Consider the following 24,954-nt stretch of genomic DNA (forward strand, 5'->3'; position numbering starts at 1 on the left):
CCCTCTCTTCTTTTATATATAGATCATAACCTAACCACTAGATGGTGCAGGGTGGATGAAATGTGTTGCCAGTGCAGGCTGCCTCTCTCCACGCAGATCAGCCTGTCATCAGGAATCCCCTTCTCATGGCCCACTCCTTCCTTTCCTGTCAGCGCCAAACCTCCATGCTGCACATCTTTGAAAGCACCACATTCATCTGCCTCTACATCAGCTAGTAAAATACAGATTTTTCACAAACAACAAATGCAAGGCTTGCCAACCACCTGTCCTCATTTTCCACCCACACCTCTTCCACGGCCACATCCCTCTCCCTATACCTGTGCCCCCCATCCCCACTCTCCACACCCAACTGTTGCAGGGAAAGAGAGCCTGGAGCATGGGTCCTGGTGCAGAACCTGAGGCCTGAACCAAAGGCTGTGAACCAGAGTAGGCCTGGCCTTGACAAAACAATATACTACAGTGTTTCTCAAACTGGGGTCTATGGACCCCTGGCACAGCACCGAAGGGCCAGGGTCCGGAGGGGAGTGGAAAGATGCACCCATGTGTAGTGGCTCTCTGCTGTTGAAATATGGGATAAAAGGCATCCCGTACTGATCGAGTATGGGACAGGCAATTTTCTATTTGAATAAGGGACGTCCCTTGTAATACGGGACTGTGCAGTGTTGATACCACTGGTGCTTCTGGGATAGAAAAACTGAGCAGCTGGCACAGCTCCAGCAGCCTGAATAGTGTGACATTCCAGCCTTCTACACTTAACAGCACCACCCACAAGTCTTGTCTCTGGATAGTCCCTATTGATTTCAACAGCTGTGGGTTGGGTCACCTGACGACTCTTCGGCTGTGCTCACAGAAAACCTCCCCATAAAGTAAACACACATTATAACCGAGACAACTGGAACAAGCAACAGGAGTTATAAAAGCAACAAAGAGTCTTGTGGCACCTTATAGACTAACAGACGTATTGGAGCATGAGCTTTCGTGGGTGAAAACCCACTTCGTTGGATGCAGGAGTTATGTACTCTTCACAGTCCTGCTGGGGAGCGAGGCTTCCTGTGACACAGCAAACAATGCGGGGGAGGGACGGTTGATTTGTCTCTGTTGAATTTTGCTCAGCTTGTGGGTCTGAGTTTCCCCTCTTGTGTTTCCTGTCAGAGCAGCAGAGAGCTCAGCACAGGAAGGAGCGTCCGTGCCCTCTCCAGCTCTCTGGGTCCTGGCCCCAGGCCTCAACCTGCAGAGCTCCGTCCTGTCCCCGCCAGGGTGATGGCACCTCAGGCCAAACCTGTCACAGTGCCCTTCTGGCTCATGTGTCTCTGCTCCATTGCCTGGGCTGGTAAGTGACCCTCTTCTGCCTACGCCTGGGATCCATTCCCCATCCCAGTCTCTTTCCCCTGGGGCTGGGTGCTGCAGGGGTCCCTTGGGATTGTGCCCCACATGTCTGGATCCCATTCCCATCGCAGTTGCTCTCCTTACTACAGGGGTTCACCGCCTCTCCTATCTCCAGCTCATCTCCCCGGAGGGGGCTCCTGGGCTGCCCAGGCGGCTGAGTGTGGAGAGAATGAACGACCTGGTGCTCTCAGCCTATGACAGCACCACTGGCAGGATGGCTCCCCGCAATGGCTACACCCCAGGGGACAAGAACAGTCACCAGTTCTGGACTGTGCGCAGTGCTCGGTGCCCGGTCTGGGACTCCTGGGTGGGGACTGAGTACCAGGCCCTGGTGCGTGAAGTGAACACCAGCTCCCCAAAAACAGGTGAGTCCTTGAACCTCAGTATTCCACTTGACTCAGAAAGGGGATGGGTGGGCAGCTCAAAGGAGGTGGAAGGGAGCTGGGAGAGGACACCAGAGGGGAGTGATTTCCCTGATACGTAGTGGTTGAAGGGGTGCTGGGAGCCAGGACTTTGGGGTTCTATCCCAGCTCTCCCAGAGGAGTAGTTAGAGCAGGGCAAGGTGGGAGCCAGGACTCCTGGGTTCTGTCCCAGCCCTGGGAGGGGAGTGCTCTGGTGGTCAGTCCAGACACAGATTCTGGCTGATGTATCTCTACCAATGGCCCATTAGGCCATTCCTTTCTGTTATTCAAAAAGGGTGCCTGGCAGGATATGATCAAATCATACACCACAACATTTAATACATGCTACATTATTATTCTTTATCCTTCATTCTAAATTATATTAATAAAATCCTACTACTACAATTCTGCCCCCAGAGCCCTACTACATGCAGGTCCTGAAGACCTGTGAAGTGGACGATGCCACCGGTGCTGCCCGAGCTGTCACCAGATATTCCCTCAATGGGGAGGACGTGTTGCTGTACCAGGCCGACCAGAATCGCTGGTTCTCGGTGCACCCAGCGGCCTGGCGAGTGGCGGAGCGCTGGAACCGCGAAGGGGAGACTTTTGGTGTGATGAAACTGTTCACACCCCAGCGATGCAGGTTCTGGATTGAAAGCTCTGTGCCATTCACTGCTCAGAAGACAGGTGACATCTCTGCTGATGCCCCTCAATTCCTGACCTGCAGCCCCTGCTATCCCATTCCTTGTGATTAATAACACTTTTCCCCTGCCCCCAGCCCAGCCCACAGTGCACGTGGCCTTCGTCCCACAGACCCCGGACCGGCAGCAGCGCCTCATCTGCCATGTGACAGGGTTCTATCCCCGTGACATCGAGGTGACCTGGGAGCGGGGGGGCCAAGTTGTCCTTGGAGAGCAGCTGACCAGCGGGATCCGACCAAATGGGGACCCCACCTTCCAGATCCAGGTGTCCATTGAGCTGGGGCAGGAGGGGGTCGACCCCACTGAGCATGTGTGTGTGGTGAGACACATCAGCCTGGGGGGTGACCCCCTGAGGGTGACTTGGGGTGAGTACTGGGGGGGGGAAGAGTGGGGGAACAGTGGGAAGAGGCTTGGAATGGGGTGCCTCCTATTGAGGGGAGGGCATGGTGGAGGAGTGCGGGTGATGAGGGAGGTAGGTAATGCAGAGCTGAAGTTTTGTGGGGCACCAGGGGATGGTTAGTCAGAGAGAGGTCTTATGGGAGGTGGAGACATGTTTTGGGGGACTCTGAGGGGAGGGAAAACCAGAGAGGGAGTAAGGGGGGGGCTCACAGAGAGGCAGGGGAGGCAGTGAATGGGGTTTCTAGCTGCAGGACAGCCATATGGGGGATGGGTGGCTGAGCTGGGCAGTCTGGCTGGGGAAGGGAGGTTGCTAGTTTAGGATTCTTGGGCATGGAGTGGGTGGGCAGGCCCCAGGGGAGGGGAAGGGGGGAAGGATTTTTGGGGGGCCCATGGCTCAGTGTGTCTTGGGGCATTTCCAGATTCCCAGACCGTGGGCCAAGTTCATGTCCCATTGATCATTGCTGGCTGCATCCTCACTGTGCTGGGCGCCGGGGCCCTGGGCTGGTACCTGAGAAGGAGGAAAGGTGAGTGATGCCCCCAGTGCCCCTCCTGAGCCCCCCTCCCCACCCTCTGCAGCAGAGCGACCCCTAGGACTGAGCTCCTACCCTTCAGCACTTGGTCTCCCAGTGAAGTACCAAGCCAGCCTGGCCCTGCTTACCTTGTGATCCCAGGGCTCTGTGCTGAGGCCTGGCTGGATATAAGGGTCATGGCTGTGGGAAGCCCCCCACCAATGTAATCCCCATTGCCCCCTGTCCATGGATGGGCTGGGGGGGTCTAGTGAATAGCATCCCTGCCTCCTGGGAGGCATTTCTGACTCCTTTGCAGGAGGCTGCAGGGTAGGTCTGCTCCTCCCAACCTTCCCCTTCTGAGCTGGGCTGCTCCCTTTTCAAGGCTGTCTCCAATTGGAACATGCTTGCAGGGTTGGAGGGGTGGGGCTAGGTGGGCATAGTATAGTCTTTTAACCCCTTCCATCCCAGCGTGGAGTTTGTATACCAGATCATACCCCTACCCACATGCACCCTCGCTCCAGGGAGTAGGAGCGAGCCCCAGGCAGCCAGGTTTCCAGATGAGTAAATTCCTGGTTGGGCTTTCCCTGCAGGGGGCAATAAGGGGCCGTATCACCCAGCGCAGACACAGCCATGGACCATTGACTCTGCTCCAGCCACGGCTAAGCCAGCAGGAGGCGCCTCTTCCACGACATTTTCTCTCCTGGATGCCACTGAGTGACCAGATGCGAAGCTGGCTGTGCCAGGGCTATCAGCTGGAGCCACATGGACCATCTCTGGCAAAGAGGAGGCGCTGGAGGGGTCACGGATAAGGCTAATATCCCCGAGGTTACAGAGTGGGATGGGATGTACCTCTGCTGAACCTCCATCCTGTGCTGTTCCCCACTCTCCAATCACCCCTGTGCTCCATAGATCCAAGGCCTCCTAAAACCACCCCCAGTTTCCATTCTTTGTCCTCAGCCAAGCTGCCCCTCAGTCATTCTACGTTTGCAAATTTTTCACACATTTTGATACATGACTCATCAGTACAAGTTTCACCTTCAGAACATTTTTTTATCAGATTCATGTCATATATATAAAACCTCCCAAGGAATATACCTAGGTCCCTGAGGCTCTGTGTGCATTTAACTTAGGGATAATCGCACTGTCCCTGGGAGGAAGGGAAGCTGAGTCATCACTGAGTCTGCTGGACAACCAAGAGGGAGAGGAGAAACACAGTTTAGGATGATGGGCTACTGTTGACTTCCAGGAGGGTAGCAGGCAGCCTTCTCAGAGGAGAGGGCAGAGTCAAATGGTTGAGAAGTGAAAGTGCGGGAAGAAGGACAAGCCTGACCAATAGGGAGTGAGATGCCTGCCCCAGGAGCTCGGGGAGGGGGTCAGGGAAGCCATTTTGGAGAGTCTGGGTGTGTGGGGAGTGGGTTAGTCCAAGGCCTGCTTGTAGGGTTTCCTCTGAGAATTGGCTTCTGGGCACCTGGATCGAGATTCCTCAGCTTGGTGCTTTCACTCTTCAAGTTACTTCCAGTTAGTAGAGCTTTGTTGCTAAAACTTCCCCCAACCAGACTGAATTCGCTCCAGTTACCTAGGTGAGATCTGTCACCACATGGCAAGCTCTGCTCTGGCTGCTAGTCCAGGGCTCCCACCAGCTGTGAGTCTGTCTGAGCGCTAAGGTAGGACACTAAAGTTTGGATTTTTAGTATAGTTTTGTAACCTGCACCTTGAGCTTTGCACCCCTTTGAGGCCAGGGGAAATCCTGGGATCAGACGCAGCCTGACTCCTGCACATCTCTGAACCTGAGGATCATTTTCAGCGTTGAGTGCACCATGTTTTAGTTAGCTGGTCAGGGAAGTTGTGTAGGAGACTCCCTACTTCCTGAACTGTTGCCCTGAAGCCAGGGGGTCAGTGTTTGGGGATTTTATTAGCTGCTGCCTATTAAAACAATGGAGGGACTTATCATCTTATACAGGTGTGAGGTTTTTGGGCTCTACTGAACCCAGTCAGCCATGTTGCTAACTGCGGCACAGAAGATACCATGGTCACAGGTCATCAAGGGCCCCTACAAAGTATGTGTAGCAACGGGACACTAATTTTACATTTCCTGTATCAGGTCACATGACTGGGAAAATTCAAGGGTATTATCAGTGTGGGCACCGGTGGTACTGAGAAGAGTGTTTTATCCTGTTGTATAATGTTATGTTCTATCTCCTGTTTAATATAATGACTATAGTGGATATATTGTATGTGTCTGTGTTATTTCTGGGGAGTCTCTAATTATCTGGCAAGTAAATGGGGGTTATCCTGTGGTTAGAATTTTCCTCCCAAGCTGCCCTGGTGACCCTGCCAGGAAGGAGCGAGGGGGGTGGAGGCATGGCCATTTAAATTCATATGGGAAGAAAACAAGGAAGTTACACCCTGGTGAGTTGGAGGCGGGATCCAGAAGAATCTAGGCCTGTACATCAAAACCCATAAGGGGATTGTCACTAAAGGAGGTAACTGGGTGGATAGGGGATGGTATATATCGTTAAAAGCTCTTTATTAATAATTTTTAATTTGTTGCCTTTCATGATGTTAGAAGGTTTTCCCTTCACCCCCTCCCCTGGTTCTTGTCATGCAGACAGAAAGCAGAAGACCAGAAGTCCAAAGTGCGGGCCATGGGATGTTTATTGGGGTTAGTTCCAAGCAAGCAGATCCACAGCTCTACACGCCGGGAGAGTCTGTTTCCCAGTGTTCTGTTCCCAGCTGTGATGCTGCAGAGCCTGGCCTGTGTCCCCATTCCCCCGTCCCCATTCCTATTCCCACCTCCTCCTCCTTAGCAGGCCCAAGTATACTCACAGTGCATGCCCCTAGTCACACCCCTTGCAACTTATGGTCATGTTCCATTTCGAGAGGTCGTGGGTCTGGGGTCTTCATCCCACCTCTTTTGTATCCCATGGGAGGGGTAAGGAGTGAGGTTGTGCTCTGGCCAAGGCCTGGCATTGTTTTTTAAAATGTTCTTATGCCTGACCCCCATCCCCCTTGCCCCTCCTAACTGGTTGCTTAACCTTGGCCAGGCAGCCTTCCAGTGTACGCTCACCTATCACACTCCCACCATACCCTGACACACTTTAGTTCCATCTCTTCTCGCTTTTCACCCATCTCCTCGTGGGCAGGTGTAACACACAGTGTCTTTGTCTTTTGTTCTTCACACATGTTAGTATAAAATATAAAAGTATCAAAAAGTGAAACCCCAAATTCTAGCTCAGGCTAACAAACAAGCCTATTTACTATCACATAATATGGTACTTTTGATGTTAATTCTGGCTGAAAGCCTTGCTAATGTAATGGATCAAGTAGTTCTGCTGCTAGATTCTGTTGAAATGCTTGGTCATGTTCCCACAGCATCTCTCTGTCAGTTTGCTTTCAGAGTGACACACCAGTCCCAGACATCTCAACTCCCCTTCCAATTCCACCAATTGCCTTCAGGTTCACTGCTGCCCCACCTTGGCAGACTCATGCATTAAAAGTTTTCTTTTTTGTCCATAACATCTTTCAGTGGTTTGTAACCAGTTTTGACCAAACCCCACTGACTGCAGACTGGTGAAATGCAACACTTCGCCTATTAATAAACTAAATATTACTCAACGATAATTTCGGTAGATGTAACCCTAAGCTACTTGTTGGATTTGTTTTTAATCAAGGGGTTTACAATGTTTTATATAATTGCTTAGTTTTAATGCAATTATTCTTTTTCCATTTACAAAACACTGCCATATGGGTTTGTACTTCCTAATAGTGATTACTTTACACCATGACTAAACAGAACTTTTGGATAAGAGTGTTGATGGTTAAGCTCTATTCTTATAGTCACTGATCTGTCTTGGTGCTGGGTAGGTTTTTGCATCTGAAGCACACAGCAGTCTGGAAAAGAAAACGAAACCTATCGTGGCTCCTTGTTGGAGCCTCTATGGGTTTTAAATTAAATAGCATGTCTTATTGAGAGTTGTTTTGTCCATTTGCGATAAACACTCCATGTTTCATGGGAATGCACCTTTCCTCCATAGTGCAACCCTTACCCCTTATGTACCATAAAACCATGTTAGCCATATTCATTTTCACACAAAGTGTAACTGTTTATTATGTGCTTATAGTTTTTCCATGTAACCCCATCAAAGTGATTGCCTGATCACACCAAGCCATCTTAAGACTTCATGTTCTTAATATTTCTATTTTTGTGCCCCTCACTTTGCTGTTACTCCTTACTGGTAGAAAGGTTTTCACTGAAACTTTCCGAAAAGGAACCATGTCTCATGACATGAGAACTACTTTAATTACTTGAATATTAAAGAGGAACAAAGATGGTTTCAACTGTGGCAACTTCTGCCCCATATTGCAATTGAACACAGATTGACAGAACAAGGAGTAATGGTCTCAAGTTGCAGTGGGGGAAGTTTAGGTTGGATATTAGGATAAACCTTTTCACTAGGAGGGTGGTGAAGCACTGAAAGGGGTTACCTAGGGAGGTGGTGGAATCTCCGTCCTTAGAAGTTTTTAAGTTCAGGCTTGACAAAGCCCTGGCTTGGATGATTTAGTTGGGGATTGGTCCTGCTTTGAGCAGGGGGTGGGACTAGATGACCTCCTGAGGTCCCTTCCAACCTTGATATTCCATGATTCTAAATATAATTGCAGAAAATTTAGCAACATGATTAAACATCACCATCCCATCAATCATACACACATGAGGTTGGTTTTATTAAAGGAAGATCGGCTGCTGATAATATGAGAAAAAATTGCTCACTTGATCCAGCAAGCTCAGATGTTGGATGCTCCCTCCAGAGCCTTGTCTCTAGATGCAGAGAAAGCCTCTCCCACCTCCATTCCCATCTCAACACCTGGAAGCACGTTTGTAAGACAAAGTCTTTGAACTGGGAAAGTTTGGTCCAAGGCTGAAAAAGAGTCCCAGTCTATGTACTGAGGAACCTGCTTGTACTATCTGTCACGGTGAAACACGGCTTGATTCAAATCTTGCTTAGTCTCTTTAAATTACAATTAGACTGCAAATTTATTTTTGTTTCTTAGGTAACCAGCTTTGATTGCTATGCTTGCTACTTATAATCACTTAAAGTCTATCTTTCTGTAGTTAATAAATCTGTTTTCTATTTTACCTAAAACATTGTGTTTTGGTAAAAGTGCCTGGTGAAATCCAAGCTCAGGTTACAAAGGCTGGTGCATGTCCACTTCCTTTGATGAAGTAGTGAACTAGGTAATGAACTTACCCTGGCCAGGCGTCTGACCAGTGCAAGACAGGACAGTTCTGCGGTGCAAGACTGATGAGCTGGGGGAAACTGGCTGAAAGCTCTCTATTATTGTTTCATGAGTGGCTGGGAGATCATTCATATAACTTAGTTGGGTGTGTCCCTGCCTGTGCGTGGCTGTGTAAGTGAAGTACCTGCCAGAGGGTTGTAGCTTTATATCAGCATCACAGTGTGAGAGGCAGCCCAGGTTGTTGGATTTGGAGGTCTCAGCAGTCCCATAATCCAGGCTGCACCCAGGGGACTCCGTCACCCCCTGACTAAGGACGAAATCTCAACTGAACTACATTTGCTAGGTAGGGGACATGGGTGCCAAAGCCCAGTGGAGTTGAGTGAGGGTGGGGACAAGCTCTTGTACCTGGTGGTGTGGGCCCTCCCTAAGGGTCCTAGACATCATTTGACCCTTCCTGTTTCCACTATGTAATGACAGAGCGGATTGAGACTCAATGGAGAGCCTTGCTGCAGACCAATAGGGCTGAAATCACTGATAACCAGGCCTAAGCATTAGACCTGCTTTGGGACAGTGTCTTTGATGTAAGAGACTGCCCAGCCTGCACTAGCCATGAGACTCCCCCAGTAACAGCTGAAACAACTGAGAGCTCTGTTACATGGTGATACATCAACACATCCCAAAGGGTGCAGAGCAGAGTGGTGAGTAGCCATCAGGGCAGCTGTCAGGGTCACAAGGGACCATCAGGGCAGCCGGGGAAGTGGTGAGTGGCTGGTAGGGTGGCTGGCCGAGAAGAGTGCAGTGGTGATTGACCAGCAGACTGGCTGGTGGAGCACAGAGGTGAGTGGATGGCAGGGGATCTGGCGGAGCAGAGCAGTGAGCAGCCAGCAGAATGGCTAATACTGGAGAGAGCCCTGGACAGCTGAGGAACCAAGGTGCCCCCCCCCAACCCCACCCCCACCGCCAGGGTAGGAAGAAGGCTCTGCAGATGCACCTCTGAAGTCTGGGTCTTCACTGATCAAGAACAACTGTGGGTGGGGTGCACTGGAGGAATAAGGGAGGGGCATGTTAAAGGAACTTTTGGTTGCTGGACTTAAGAACTTGAGGCAAAAGGACACTGCCCAGCGTACTCTAGGGTGGGTGTTTTGCTCATGGTTTTATGCTTACAACTCCTGCTTGCGGCATTCCCCCAAGTTAATGCCAAGCTATCTTCCACCTTTTATTTAAAAGTTTATTTTCTACAATCAGACTCTGTTCTTGCAACAGGGAAAGTATTGCCTCTATAAGCACCCAATGGAGGGTGCATAACTGTCCTTGGGTATTCAATGAGGGTTCAAGCCAGTTTTCTGTTGTATTGTTGAAAACGAACTCTTAGATATTGAACCTGGCCCTTGTTGCTGCTGACTCCAACTGGCAGAAAGATTACACCATATTCATTTTCACATGAAGTGTAACTGTTGGTTTTGGGCTTATAGTTTTTCCATATATCCATATCAAAGTGATTGTCTGATCACTTAGAGACACACCTTAAGGCATCATGCTATTAACATTTCTGTTTGTGTAATTCCACTTTCCTCTTACTCCTTATATGAGGACTGCTTTAATTGCTTTAATCTTAAAGATGAACAAAGATGGTTGCAACTGTGCCCCATATCCCTATTGAATACAGATAGTAAAATAATTGCAAAACATTTAGTGACATGACTGAATACCATCATACCATCCATTATTAACAGATCAGGTTGGTTTTATTAAAAGAAGTTTGGCGGCTGATGATACTAGAAAAAATGCTCATTTGATCCAGCAAATTCAGATCTCACATGTACCCTTCATAACCTTATCTCTCGATATGGAGAAAGCATTTGATAGGGTCGAGTGGCCTTATCCAATGGCTGTACTAAAAAATTCAGATTTGGACCAATATTCCTGACCTGGGTCACAATATTATAAAACTCTCCTTGCCCATCACTATCAACACAATTATTTCTCCCACATTTCACCTAAAGAGAGGGACATGACTGGGCTGTCCCCTCTCACTACTCTGTTTTAATCTCACTCTTGAACCACTGGCAATGTACAAACATCAGCACTCAGCCGTGCGACTATAAACAGGAAAGAATAGCAAATCAGTGTATTTGCCAGTAATGTTTTTGTACTGTTGAAGAATCCATCATCATCAATCCCACCATTATTGAACGTAGTTGATATTTTTGGAAAGATCTCTCCAAAACTAGAATAAATCAAAAGCTATGGATATATCCAAAAGACCAGATCCTTCTTAGCTTCAGCATTTTCCATTACAAGTATGCAAGGAAATATTTTGCTGATGTGTTAAAATTTGTCCTATATATTAAAAGAAATTTACAGAGATGTAGAGAGGTGGTATCTTCTCCCTTTATCCTTTTGGGGATAATAGAAACAGTTGTATGGGGGGATTTTGACAAACCAGTAAAGTGCCTGAAACCACTACTGCTTATTGCTAAAGCAGCCAAGTCAGCAGGGCGAAAAGTGGCCATGCAGCAGCCTCAGCTTGACCAAGGCAGGAGGGAAGGAGGGTTTGGGTGCCACAGAAAGGGCAGCTTGACCCCACCTCCTTCCTGATAAGAATTGTGCTGAAGTTGCTGATACATGCATTTTAGAAGAGCAGGATGTGCCCCCAGGAATGTCTGTTAGGGCCTCAAGGCTGCAAACTCTGAAAAAACCCACACCTGGTTAATCAATAATCAGAAGGAACCTCTTGCTTGACTGTTGAAACTGCTTGTTTTACAAGGTTTCTTTAAGTGACATGTCATTATATTACTTAATGTATAAATAAGGTGGGAAAGTTTGAGGTGGTTGGACTGGTCTTTTCCTCTGGATGCATCTTGTGTTCTGCACCGGCAGACGGGCTGCCTCTGTGCCACTCTAGAGCCACACTCAGCTTCTGTAATTATTGAGGGTTGGGGGTGTTTTACTAACCTGTTACGGACGTGTGAAAGGGCTTGTGACTAAGTACAGTTTATCTTTAAGTGAAAGCACTGTTGAGTTGTCCTGTCTGTGCCAGCCATCTATCGGTCGGACGGCCGTGTCTCCCCTGATTTATTTCCTGACACCACCTCGCACAGAGTAAAAGTTACCAAGAGCTTTGGGTTGAAAGAACCCCGGATAACACAGTCAGAATGAATAGCTGTCCAGGAATGATGTATCTCATGCCTATTGCCTTTCAAGGTCTCTCCCTTACTCTTTGCTCAAACAAATAGGCTTCTCATGCAGTTACATGAGAGAAAAAGCAGCTTCGCTTGTCACACAAGACCTTTAAAAAACACTGGGCAACTGGAAGTATGGAATTGACAGATTTGTATCTATATTATCTAGCATTCCTAATGCACCCAATTGTAATATGGCTTCCTTCCAGTAGCACCTTCTATACACTGGCCAGGTTTAAGGTTGAAAAAAGATTAGCTATTGCATTTGGTTCCCTCTCTTCTTTTATATATAGATCACAACCTAACGACTTAGATGGTGCAGGGTGGGTGAAATGTGACACCAGCACAGGCCACCTCTCTCCATGCAGATCAGCCTGTCGTCAGGAATCCCCTTCTCATAGCCCACTCCTTCCTCTCCTGCAAGCTTATGGTACCTTATGCGTGACGGGTTCAGTCACAGAGACCCCCCTTGGGAGTGTTACCCGATGTACTGAGACTATATCTGAGCCCGTTTTCTTTGCCAGTTTGGGCCTCCAGAACCCTGCCTTGTTGAGCCAGACATGCAAGCCTGCTGCAGCACAGTCCCAGGGTCTGAACCACGCCCCCAAAACTGCAGACTTCACTGAGAACAGCTTAAGAAGTGCTCCTGTCTCCAGCACCCAGACACCCAGCTCCCAATGGGATCCAAACCCCGAATAAATCCGTTTTACTCTGTATAAAGCTTATACAGGGTAAAGTCATAAATTGTCTGCCCTCTATAACACTGAGAGAGAGATACGCACAGCTGTTTGCTCCCCCAGGTATTAATCACTTACTCTGGGTTAATTAATAAACAAAAGTGATTTTATTAAGTATAAAAAGTAGGATTTAAGTGGTTCCAAGTAATAACACACAGAACAAAGTAAGTTACCAAGCAAAATAAAACAGAACACACAAGTCTAAGCCTAATACATTAAGAAACTGAATGCAGGTAAATCTCACCCTCAGAGATGTTCCAATAAGCTTCTTTCACAGACTAGACACCTTCCTAGTTTGGGCCCAATCCTTTCCCCTGATACAGACCTTGTCAGTTCCAGCAGGTATCTTAGGTGAAAAGCAGGAGATTCCACATGACTGGGACCTTCTTTGTTCTGTTCCAGCCCCTTTTATAGCTTTGGAAGAAGGTAGGAATCCTTTGTCTCTCTCTGGGTTCCCACCCCTCCTTCTCAATGGAAAAGCACCGGTTAAAGATGGATTCTAGTTCAGGTGACTTGATCACACGTCCTGGGAGACTTCATTACCCAGTGGCTGGCACACATGTATTCAAGAAGTCTTACAAGTAAACAGAGCCATTTACAACCAATTGTCCTGGTTGATGGGAACCATCACGATTCCAAACCACCATTAATAGCCCACACTTTGCATAATTACAATGGGACCTCAGAGTTATATTTCATATTCCTAGTTTCAGATACAAGAAAGATACATTCATACAATAGGATGATCACACTCAGTAGATTATAAGCTTTGTAATGATACCTTACAAGAAACCTTTTGCATAAAGCATATTCCAGTTATATCCACCCTTATAAACATATTTTTATAAAAATATGGAGTACAATGTCACATTGTGATACAGGAAATGGCCAGAATCCACCGGTTTCTTATCCCACAGTGGTCAGCTTCAAACCTCCATGCTGCACGTCTTTGAGAGCACCGCATTCATTTGCCTCGACATCAGCTGGTAAAACACAGATTTTTCACAAACAACTAATGGAAGGCTTGCCACCCACCAGTTCTCATTTGCAACCCACACCTCATCCACAGCCACAACCTTTCTCCCTATAACTGTGCCCCTCATACACATCCTCCACATCCAAATATAGTAGAGAGAGAGAAAACTTGAAGAATGGGGCCTGGTGCAGGGCCTGAGGCCTGAACCAAAGGCTGTGAACCAGAGTAATATAATATAATGGTCAAAATAATAATATGCTAGATATTTATGTAAATACATTTCAGAAGGCTAGTACAGATACACCCCAATCTAGTAAAAGGTAAGATGGTTTGATGGAACAATGTATAGGGATGTTTTGTCAAAGATATCAGGAACAAGGGGAGGTAACAAGCAGATATCATGAAACACGTCAGGTGGTATGTAAGTTGTTTGTCTCAGTCAATAAATATTGGGGCACTTTGCCTTATCCCTTTGTGGGGCCTATGGGACAACAGAGACTCCCACTGCTGACTGAACTGCTCCTTGTCAATGGGCACCTGTGTGTTAGTTTACCTGTCACCACGGAGCCAGGGTGTTAGGACTGTGCCTCGAAGGCAATGCACCTGGCCGCGTGCCTTTGTCACCATACTGTGCCTATGGTCTTCTTTTATGAGCTATTAGGGTTGCCAACATAGTTTTTCAAAAATAAGGGACGGTTTTCTTAGTACTCCCACCCCACCCTCCTCCCGATATCATTATCATTATTATTAATAATACCAAGCAGGACTCACCTACATCCACCAGAGGTGTTTCTTGCTGGTTTTTGCAGCACTGATGCTGGTCTTGGCTGCCAGGACCAGGCTCCCTGCCCGTCTCGCTCCCCCAGGCTGCAACTGTAGCAGCCACCAACCAGCAGTTATTCTCCTCTGCTGGGGACGTGGTCAGAGACTCTGTGATCAGGGAGACTACACTCTGGGACTACTGACGCCCTGGCCAGACAGTAGCCTCTTCCCGACCCCGGCCCTTCAGCGCAGCCCCAGGGCACACAGTTCCATCCACTTGCATTGCCAGACAGAGCTTGCATAGGGCAAACAGATGGGGCTGCACTCTGGGGCTTGAGCATGGTTCAGTCTGCTTTCCCTGCGCAGCACTGAAGGGCCAGGGTCCGGAGCAGTGTGGAAAGATGCCCCCATGTGCACTGATCCTCTGCTGTTGAAATATAGGAGAATCAGCACCCCCTACTGATTGAGTACGGGACAGGCAATTTTCTATTTAAATGAGGGACGTCCCTTGTAATACAGGACTGTTGGCAGTGTTGATAACACGGGAACTACCGGGTTAGAAGAACTGAGCAGCTGGCACAGCTCCAGCAGCCTGAACAGCGTGACGTCCCAGCCTTTTACACTTAGCCACACCACCCACAAGTCTGTTATCTCTGGATACTCCCTCTGCATTTCAACTGCTGTGGGTTACCTCACCTGACCACTCTGTTGCTGTGCTCACAGAAAACTTCCCCATAAAGTAAACAGGTTATAACAGAGACAACTAGGAACAAACAGTAGGAGTTATTCAAGCTTCACGGTCTTGTTGGAGAGTGAGGCTTCCTGTGACGCAGCGAGAAGTGCGGGGAAGGGAGGGCTGATTTGTCTTTCTTGAAGTTTGCTCATCTTGTGGGTCTGGATTTCCTCTCTTGTGTTTCCTGTCAGAGCAGCAGAGAGCTCAGCATAGGGAGGGGCGGCCGTGCCCTCTCCAGCTCTCTGCGTCCTGGCCCCAGACACCACCCTGTAGAGCTGCAGTCCTACCCACTCCAGGATGATGGCTCCTTGGCCCAAACCTGCCTTGGTCTCCTTCTGGATTGTGTCTCTCTGCTCCATCACCTTGGCTGGTAAGTGACCCCTGTTCTGCTGGATGCCTCAGTCCCATCTCCCATCCCAGTCATTTTCCCCCAGGGCTGGGTGCTGCAGGGCCCCCTTCGGTTGGTGTCTTACATGCCTAGGTCCCATTCCCATCCCGGTCTCTCTCCTTCCTACAGGGGTTCACCATATCTCCTATCTCCAGCTCATCTCCCCGCAGGCGGCCTCTGGTCTGCCCAAGCGACTGAAAGTGATGAGGGTGAATGACCTGGTGCTCTCAGTCTATGACAGCAACACACGCAGGCAAGCTCCCCGCAATGGGTACAGCCCAGGGAACCAGGAAAGCCAGCAGTTCTGGAATGCACGCACGGCTGGGTGCCTGGCCTGGGACTCCTGGGTGGAGACCGAGTACCAGGGCCTGGTGCGGGAGATGAACGCCAGCTCCCCAAAGGCGGGTGAGTTCCCATCCCTCAGAACTGGGAATAGTTGAGCAACTCAAAGGAGGTGGGAGGGAGCTGAGGGAGGGGACACAAGAGGGAGTGACTTTCAGAAATACATAGTGGTTAGAGTCAGGGAGGGAGGCTGGGATCCAGGACTTCTCAGTTCTTTTCCCAGCTCTGGGAGAGGAGTGGGGCCTGGTGGATTGCAGGGTGGGGAGTGCTGGGAGTCAGGAATCCTGAGTTCTGTGCATGGGAACATTCCTCCCCAATGCTGTCCCCTGGTGGCAGCTCCATGCTCAGTTGCTCACAAAGCCGTTCTTCCCCCAGAGCCCTACTACATGCAAGTCCTAAAGACCTGTGAGCTGGACGATGCCACTGGTGCTGTCCGAGCTGTCACCAGATATTCCCTCAATGGGGAGGACATGCTGCAGCATCAGACCGACCAGAACCGCTGGTTCTCAGTGCACCCGGCAGCCTGGCGAGTGGCTGAGCGCTGGAACCGCGAAGGGGAGACTTCTGCTGTGCTGAACCACCTCCCACTGCAGCAGTGCAGATTCTGGATGGAGAGGTCTGTGCCATTCACCACTCAGAAGACAGGTGACAGCTCTGCCAGTGCCCCTCAGTCTTGACCTGCAGTCCCCTGCTATCCCATTCCCTGTGACTAACATCCCTTCCTCGGCCTCCCCCCAGCCCAGCCCTCAGTGCACGTGGCCTTTGTCCCAGAGACCCAGGACCGGCAGCAGCGCCTCATCTGCCACGTGACAGGGTTCTATCCCCGTGACATCGAGGTGACCTGGGAGCGGGGGGGCCAGGTTGCCCTCGGGGAGCAGCTGACCAGCGGGATCCGACCAAATGGAGACCCCACCTTCCAGATCCAGGTGTCCATCGAGCTGGGGCAGGAGGGGGTCAGCCCTGCAGAGCACGTGTGTGTGGTGAGACACAGCAGCCTGGGGGCTGCCCCTCTGAGGGTGACCTGGGGTGAGTACTGGGGGGGGCAGAACAGGGGGAGCAGTGGGGAGAAGCTAGGAATGGGGCCACTCCTACTGAGGGAGGAGATGGAAACAAGGGGTGGGGGAAGAGGGAGTTGGGAAATGCAGAGGGACCGTTTTGTGGGGTACCAGGATATGGGTAGGCAGAGAGAGGTACTAGGGGTAGGTAAAGAAGTGTTTTGGGGGGTTCAAAGGGGAGGGGCAGGCAGAGGAGCACAATGGGGGGTTCAGAGGTGAGGGGAAAGCACAGGGGGTTTTAGGGCAGTTGGCAAATAATGAGGTGATGCAGAGAAGGGTTCTAGTGGGGCATGGAGGGGAGGGGAAATGAGGGGGGGCTCACAGGCTGGGAGGGGAGGCAGAGAAGGGGCTGTTTAGATGCAGGGCCGACACATGGGGGATGGGTGGCTGGGAGGTCCAGTTCAACTGGGGGATGGAGGCACTAGAGAGGCAAAAGGGCTTTGGGGCACCATGGCTCAGTTTGTCTCGGGACATTTCCAGATTCCCAGGCCACAAACCAGCTTGGTATCTTGGTGATTGTTGCTGGCTGCATCCTTGCGCTGCTGGGAATCGGGGCCCTGGGCTGGTACCTGAGGAGGAGGCCAGGTGAGTGATGCCCCCCCACTTCCCTGCAGCACAGCTCGTGTCCTGCAGCACAGCGTTCCCTAGGGCCACACTGGGGTCCTGGGGTCAGCACTGACTGGTGGAGGAGAGCGCCCCCTGCTGAACCCCTACTCTGCAGCACTTGGTTTCCCAGCCAAGTACCAAGCCAGCCTGGCCCTGCTTAGCATCAGATCCCAGGGGCTCCGTGCTGAACCCTGGCTGGATAAAGGGGGAGTGTCTGTGGGAAGCTGCCTCCCAGCTGTGGTCCCCATTGTCCACACACACACACACACTCGTTCCCGGGAAGCAGGGTCTCCAGATGAGTCAATTATTGCTTGGGCTTCCCCTGCAGGGGCCCAGAAGGGGCCGTATCACCCGGCACATACACAGCCAGAGACTGTCGACTCTGCTCCAGCCACTGCTAAGCCAGCAGGAAACTCCTCGTCCACAGCACTTTCTCTCCCAGATGTCACTGAGTGACCAGACACAGAGCCGGCTGTGCAATGGCCGTCACCACAGACTGGAGCCACATGGCCCATCCCTGGCAAAGGGGAGGTGCAGGGGGTGGGGGGCAACGAATAAGGCCAAAATCCCTGAAGTACAGGGTGGGGAGTGTGACGTTGCACTACATATGTTTTATAGAAATATGCTTATGAATGTGAATGTGATGTAAATGGAATATGCTTTATGCAAATGGTACCTTGTATCATGTCCTTAGGAAGCTTGTAATCTACTAAATGTGTTCATCCTATCTGTTTGCTTGTATTATTTCTATATGGGGAGTTAGGAAAATAAGATATACACTTGTATCACTGCTATGTAATGGTCTTCTCTTACTGTGACAGTCTGAGGCCTGGTTCTTCAGCTAAGCAGCCATAAACTGTGAAATGTATGGTCACATCCTCACATTCCAAACTAGTCATATTAAAATAAGGCAATCTGGGGCTATTAGGAAGGTGATTCGATCTATCACCTCCAGAGAAAGGGAAGAGCCTAAAACATGTCAAAGAAAACTTAGTTTGATAGTTTTCTGTCTGGCAAGAACTCACTTATCAATAGACACATCTGGAGAACCCTTATGTCTGTATAGATGTAATTGTGAAATCCTCACTTCTGTATTGTTTTGTATGTTTATTTGCATGGTCTCTGTCTGGTTCTGTGATTGTTTCTGTCTGCTGCATAATTAATTTTGCTTGGTGTAAACTAATTAAGGTGGTGAGATATAATTGGTTAGCTAATCATGTTACAATACATTAGGATTGGTTAGGTAAATTTTAGTAGAATGATTGGTTAAGGTATAACTGAGAACTATATAAATTAGGGGCAAACAGGAAGTAAGTTGGGATTTGAAAATAAGGAAAAGGAACTGGGATTTAAGTTTCCTGGAAGTTCACCCCAATAAACAATTGTTTGCACCTTTTGACTTCAGGTATTGTTGTTCTCTGTTCATGTGAGAAGGGCCAGGGAGAGTGAAGGAATAAGATCTCTAACAACCCAGGAAGAATGGGGTCTTAGAATCATAGAATATCAGGGTTGGAAGGGACCTCAGGAGATGTCTAATCCAGCCCCCTGCTCAAAGCAGGGCCAATCCCCAGACAGATTTTTGCCTCAGACCCCTAAATGACCCCCTGAAGGATTGAACTCACAACACTGGGTTTAGAAGGCCAATACTCAAGCCACTGAGCTATCCCTCTCCCCCATGTCTTACAGTGACATGTAACCATGTCACATGATACTGGAATTCAGCTTAGTCCTTGTACTTTTCCATTGATGAGGCGGTGGTGGGGACCAAGCACAGACAAAAGATTTCCCCCCTTGTGCCAAAGTTATAAAAGGGGGTGAAACAGGAGAAAGGGGGCTGCCAGTCAATAGAAAACCCCTGCTTACCACCTGAGATGTCTACTAGTACTAACAAGGACTGTACGAGGGGAAAGGATTGCACCCAGACTAGGAAGGAGTCTAGTCTGTGAAAGAAGCTTATTGGAACATCTCTGAGGGTGAGATATTACCTGCAATCAGTTTCTTAATGTATTGGGCTTAGACTTGCGTGTTTTTCCTTTATTTTGCTTGGTGACTCACTTTGTTCTGCTATTACTTGAAACTTAAATCTGTTATTACTTGAAACTTAAATTCTACTTTTTATACTTAATAAAATCACTTTAGTTTATTAATAAACCCAGAGTAAGTGATTGATACCTGAGGGAGCAAACAGCTGTACATATCTCTCTATCAGTGATATAGAGGGTAAACAACTGAAGCTTTATACAGAGTAAAATGGATTTAGTTGGGGTTTGGATCCCATAGGGAACTATGTGTCTGGGTGCTGGAGAGAAGTAACTTGCTGAGCTGTTTTTAGTTAAGTCTGCAGCTTTGGGGGCATGGCCCAGACCCTGGGTCTCTGTTGCAGCAGGTCCCCCCCATTACCTTATTGCTGGGCCATGCCCTGAATTGCAGACTTTCCCCCTGGCCCCACACCCCAGCACGAGGCTCTTCTTTTTTTGTGTCTGCCAGTTTGCTACTTACCAGTAGAAAGGTCTTCACTGAAACATTCCAAAAAGGAACCATGTCTCATGACACGAGAACTGCCTTAATTAATTACTTGAATATTAAAGAGGAACAAAGATGATTTGAACTGTGGTGACTTCTACTCCATATTTCTATTGAACACATATTGTCAAATAATTGCAAAAATGCTAGCGACACAACTGAACACCATATTGTCAAATAATTGCAAAAATGCTAGCGACACAACTGAACACCATTATCCCATCAACTATACACACAGATGAGCTTGGTTTCATTAAAGGAAGATAGGCTGCTGATAATATGAGAAAAATCACTCACTTGATCCAACAAACTCAGATGTCAGATGTACCCTCCATAGACTTATCTCTAGATGCAGAGAAAGCATTTGATAGGGTTGAGTGGCCTTATCTAATGGCAGTCCTTAAAAAATACAGACTTTCAGCATTTTCCATATTCCTGAATTGGGTCAATGTCTTACACAACTCTCCCTGCACTTCACTTCAACTAACAGGAATTATTTCTCCCACTTTTTCTGCTAAAAAGAGCACCAAGACAAGGCTGTCCCCTCTCACTCCTTTTTAATCTCACTCTTGAACCCACCGGCAAGCTACATACATCAGCACTCAGCCACTGAAAGTGTTTGTATGAACAGGAAAGAATACAACATCAATTTTATATGCTAATGACTTTTTTGTACTATTGAAGAATGCTTCCTCATAAATCTGATCACTATGGAATGTAGCTGATGATCTCTTTTGGAAAGATTTCTGATTTTTGCCTTGACTGGAATAAAGTAAAAGTTATAAATATATCCAAAAGATCTATCCTTCTCAGTTTCAGCATTTTCCATTGCAAATATGCAAGGAAATGTTACTGAGGCCTTAACATTTCTCCTAATCTTCCCAAAATTGTTTCTATAAGTATGAAATATATATTCAAAGACATTTCCAAGGCTGTACAGAGGTGGCATCTCCCCCCGCTATCCTTACTGGAGAGTACAAAAACAGTCATAATGAATATCTGGGCAAGAGTGTCTTATATCTTCAGACCTTTCAAGGTCTCCCCCTTGCTTTTGCTCAAATAAAGAGGCTTACCATCCCATTTATATAGGATAAAAAAGAACCTTGCTTGTCACAGAAGACATTTAAAACATCCTGGGCAACTGGAGGTATGGGGCTGTCAGAACTGTGTCTATATTATCTAGCATGCCAAATGGATCCTCCTGTAAGTTCACCCTCCTCCAGGAGCTCTGTGTACACACCAACTTGGTTTGAGAGTGAAAAAAGCTTAGCTATGCCATTTGGTTCCCTCTCTTATTTCATATATGTTAAGATGCCACCCTCACCCTTAAGGAAAAAAATCCAAACTTGCATCTACAAGGGGCATCCTGACGTGTGTTAAGATGATTAGAGCAACATATTTTACTAATTCTCTCCTTGCACCACTATGGGATAATCCATACCTTAATATCGAGGCCAACACCACAGTTAAAATAATTTGGAAAGAAAAAATTAACAAAAATTAAAGATATAATAAAAGGTGATACATCAGTGTCTGTCACTCACCTGGGTGTCAAATATCAGCTACCTGTCCCGCAGTTCCTTCTTTCAGCAGCTATGCCCCAGGATTCCTGCTCTTTCAGAGGTGATGAAGGGCCTTAGCACAGATGAGAGAGCCAAGATCTATGAGTTGCCTCTCAGGTGCCATGTGGGGACCAGTATGTGAAGTGTGATGGGACACTGAGCATCCTCTTCGAAGGTTGGACCGTACTCTGCTGCATCATGGCTTTGAGAACAGATGAAGTCAGCTGTGACTCCCCCCTGTCCAAGACTCTTAATGCTGCAAGGGATTCTACTTCTTGAGGATCCAGCTATTCCTAACCCTGATCGAAGTAGACAAGAAGAGGGGGTTCAATTCCACTGTAACCAGGATAAGAGATACCCCAAACTGATCTCCTTCTATTCCACCCACTGGAGGTGCTCAACTTCTTCCCTGGGGGCCTGACCTTCACCAAGGACACCTGTCCAGAGGCTACAAGTGTATCAAGACCCTGCACAGCGACTCTGACTGTTACCAGATTTGCCTGTTATTTTGGGGTATGCTCATTTTTAGGGTTACTCTTCAGGAGGGTGGGGGAGGGTGTCTGTAATTCTATCAATGTTCTGCTGCTGTCACTGGTGTTCTCATGCAGAGCTCGACTTCTCCCTGCTGCAAATTCCCCCCTCAATGGAGCTGTCCTGCAGGACCTCGGTTCCCCAGGGCTGGGTTCTTCCAGCCCCAGAATCAGACAAACACACACACACACACACACACACACACACACACACACACACACACACACACACACACACACACCATGTCTGAGAGGACTGGCTTAATCAGTGCTCTCAAGCTGACCCCTTATATGTCCCTGGACTTAGTAGGCTGGGTTGAGCAGCATTTCCAAGCTGTCAGCCTCATATGCCCCAGGTTCAGCACGTCCTTATCCCCACTTTCACGTTACAATCATTCTAGTAATAGCCCACCTGATGAGCAAACCCCACAGGATTTTTGGGTGCTGCAGGGTGTCATAAACAGATAGTTAAGGGTTAAGGTCTCTTTTACCTGTAAAGGGTTAACATGCAGTACCTGATGACCACCTGACCAGAGGACCAATCAGAGATGAGATAATTTCAAATCTCTGTGGAGGGAAGCCTTTGTCTGTGTTCTTTGTGAGAGCTCTCTTTGGATCTAAGAGAGGTCAGTCATGTCTCCAAGTTCTCCTGGAGTAGTTTCTACTATTTAATAGTAAGTATTAATTAGAAAGGCGAATTAGTCTTATAATTTGATTTCTACATTTGCAATTGTGTGTTGTGCTAAAGGAAATTCTTTATTCCTGTTTGCTGTTACTTTGCTTTTACTAAGAAAGAAAGGAGGGGGGATTCTCTCCAGAGATTGATAAGCTTAGACCCTGTATTGTTCTATCTTGAATTACAGAGACAAGTTACTTTCTTTTTATTCTTTAATAAATTCTTTTCTATTAAGGACTTGTTTGGTCTTTCCTTGGGTGGATTCTCAGGGAAAGAGAAGGGGGAGGTATCCCTCTGTAGTTAGATCCCGGTATCTCTCCTAGGAAAAGGGAGGGGGGAGGAAGCAGGGGGAATGGTTTATTTCTCCTGGGTGTAAGAACTCCATGGATTTGGGGCTCTTGGAATCCCCTAGGATTTTGGGGAAGGACTGTGTCTCAATCCACATTTCCTGATTGAGTGGTGGCAGCTTACTAGATCTAAACTAGGATTTTAGTTTAGAGGGAAACCAAGTCAGGTCCCCACATTGGAACCCAACAGCTCCAAGTGGGGGTGAGACCTATGACACAGGGATCTTTAGCTTAGGTACAAAGAGCGTTGCTGCAGAGCAAATGGGGAAGCCAAAAACACCCATGGCGGGGGAGGGAAGGGGAGAGGAGGGTGGAAGGAACCAATTTAACCATGACTGTTATTTATTGCCAGGTAATGGGGCATCCAAACAAACAAAACAGCTATAATATTAAATCTTATTTAAATTGGATGACAAAAGTCAGGTTTAGAAAACTATAACTGATCACACAAGTCAGGGCCAGAAGGCTTTACCAAGAGAGAAAGAGGGGTGAAATTCCCCTCTGGTGTTATCCGGACCAGTGATCTGCTAGGTCACTCCAATCCTTGACTCTGGGAGCCAGCCTTACCCTGCTCTTCTGTGAGAACCCCCACCCCTGGACTATTCACGCACAGCCTCTGGCATGTAAGCTGCTCCTTGGATTGTGCAACCAAATGACACTAGCCAATATCTCCGGTCCCAGACACAACCCTAGGAACCTCCAATCTGCAGTTTCCAGTTATACCCACTGGATGCTGCAAGTTTATATAAGTTCATCAATTTAACAAAGAAATTGATATGTACCAGGCTTGTTATCCCAAGGGGAGTCTCTCATAGAATATCAGGGTTAGAAGTGACCTAAAGAGATAATCTAGTCCAACCCCCTACTCAAAGCAGGCCCACTCCCCAATTTTTGCCCCAGATCCCTAAATGGCCCCCTCGAGAATTGAACTCAGAATGTTGGGTTCAGTAGACTAGTGCTCAAACCAAGCTACCCCTCTGACCCACTTCAAAGCCCATTCACTGCTTCAGGTAAAATAAACAGATTTATTAAGTATAAAAGGTAGATTTTAAGTGATTAGAAGTCAAAGCACAAGAAGTCAGATTTAGTCAAATGAAATAAAAGCAAAATGCATTCTAAGCTGGTCTTAACACTTTCAACGTCCTTACAGACTTAGATGCTTCTCACCACAGGCTGGCTGGTTGCCCTTCAGCCAGGCGCTCCCCTTTGATCAGCACTTCAGTCCCTTGGTGGTGGTGGTTGTTAGGGGGCTTATTTCTTCACCCTCTCACTTCCCTGGTCCCTCTCGCATGAACAGAGAGCAACAATACCTGAAGTCCAAAGGCGCAAACAATTTGATGTTTATTGGGGTGAACTTCCAGCAAGCATGATTCCAGTTTCCTTCCTCAGTGTCCCCCTTCCCAGCTCTGACACCACAGAGCCTTGCCTGTGTCCCTGTTTCTGTTCCCATCCCCTGTTCCCATTGCCCCCTTTAGCAAAACATGATCCCAATTCCCCCATCCCCAGTCTCTGTTCCCATCCCCACCCCCACTTACTTCCTGATTGACTGCAGACTCTATAGTAAAACCTGAGTTTTGCTTAGCAATACCTTAACCAATCATTTTACTGAAATTTAACTAACCAATCCTAACATATTGTAACATGGTTATTTAACCAATCGTATTCCACCACCTTCATTGGTTTACACCCAACAAAATTAATTATACAGCAGACAGAAACAATCACAGAACCAGACAGAGACCATGCAAATAAACATACAAAACAATACAGAGGTGAGGATTTCACAACTACATCTGTACAGACATAAGGTTTTCCAGCTGTGTCTATTGATAAGTGAGTTCTTGCCAGGCAGGATGCTATCAAACTAAGGGTACGTCCATACTACCCGCTGGATCGGCGGGTAG

The 24,954-nt window shown here is 48.0% G+C and overlaps 2 protein-coding genes across 4 annotated transcripts; both read left to right on the forward strand.

Annotated features, from left to right (window-relative positions):
* The first annotated feature begins 843 nt into the window (after positions 1-843).
* On the forward strand, positions 844-5,621 carry LOC120380377 (DLA class II histocompatibility antigen, DR-1 beta chain-like). Of its 2 annotated transcripts, none has more exons than XM_039498076.1 (6): positions 844-1,330; positions 1,476-1,751; positions 2,205-2,474; positions 2,566-2,853; positions 3,307-3,411; positions 3,987-5,621. In XM_039498076.1, the coding sequence occupies exons 1-6, from the start codon at positions 1,261-1,263 to the stop codon at positions 4,112-4,114; spliced, it is 1,137 nt and encodes a 378-aa protein (XP_039354010.1). In that variant the 5' UTR covers positions 844-1,260; the 3' UTR covers positions 4,115-5,621. The 2 variants fall into 2 exon arrangements, with proteins under 2 accessions (XP_039354010.1, XP_039354011.1); XM_039498077.1 differs by having other exon boundaries at positions 1,241-1,330; positions 1,502-1,751.
* A 9,299-nt stretch (positions 5,622-14,920) lies between these two features.
* On the forward strand, positions 14,921-18,335 carry LOC120380373 (H-2 class II histocompatibility antigen, A-U beta chain-like). 2 transcript variants are annotated; one of them, XM_039498068.1, is made up of 6 exons: positions 14,921-15,391; positions 15,539-15,814; positions 16,127-16,396; positions 16,490-16,777; positions 17,287-17,391; positions 17,741-18,335. In XM_039498068.1, the coding sequence occupies exons 1-6, from the start codon at positions 15,319-15,321 to the stop codon at positions 17,866-17,868; spliced, it is 1,140 nt and encodes a 379-aa protein (XP_039354002.1). In that variant the 5' UTR covers positions 14,921-15,318; the 3' UTR covers positions 17,869-18,335. The 2 variants fall into 2 exon arrangements, with proteins under 2 accessions (XP_039354002.1, XP_039354003.1); XM_039498069.1 differs by having other exon boundaries at positions 15,308-15,391; positions 15,580-15,814.
* Positions 18,336-24,954: the final 6,619 nt, after the last annotated feature.

Source organism: Mauremys reevesii, linkage group 13, assembly GCF_016161935.1.
Source record: "Mauremys reevesii isolate NIE-2019 linkage group 13, ASM1616193v1, whole genome shotgun sequence".
In the NCBI taxonomy this organism is placed as follows: domain Eukaryota; kingdom Metazoa; phylum Chordata; order Testudines; family Geoemydidae; genus Mauremys; species Mauremys reevesii.

What these genes read in the sequence shown, in the direction of transcription:
- LOC120380373 (XM_039498068.1), top strand. Translation starts at nt 15,319, where the DNA reads ATGATGGCTCCTTGGCCCAAACCTGCCTTGGTCTCCTTCTGGATTGTG. An exon ending in ATTCACCACTCAGAAGACAG is followed by an intron (nt 16,397 to 16,489) that starts GTGACAGCTCTG and finishes GCCTCCCCCCAG; the next exon opens with CCCAGCCCTCAGTGCACGTG. An exon ending in CCCTCTGAGGGTGACCTGGG is followed by an intron (nt 16,778 to 17,286) that starts GTGAGTACTGGG and finishes GGACATTTCCAG; the next exon opens with ATTCCCAGGCCACAAACCAG.
- LOC120380377 (XM_039498076.1), top strand. Translation starts at nt 1,261, where the DNA reads ATGGCACCTCAGGCCAAACCTGTCACAGTGCCCTTCTGGCTCATGTGT. An exon ending in CTGCTCCATTGCCTGGGCTG is followed by an intron (nt 1,331 to 1,475) that starts GTAAGTGACCCT and finishes TCCTTACTACAG; the next exon opens with GGGTTCACCGCCTCTCCTAT. An exon ending in CCCCCTGAGGGTGACTTGGG is followed by an intron (nt 2,854 to 3,306) that starts GTGAGTACTGGG and finishes GGGCATTTCCAG; the next exon opens with ATTCCCAGACCGTGGGCCAA.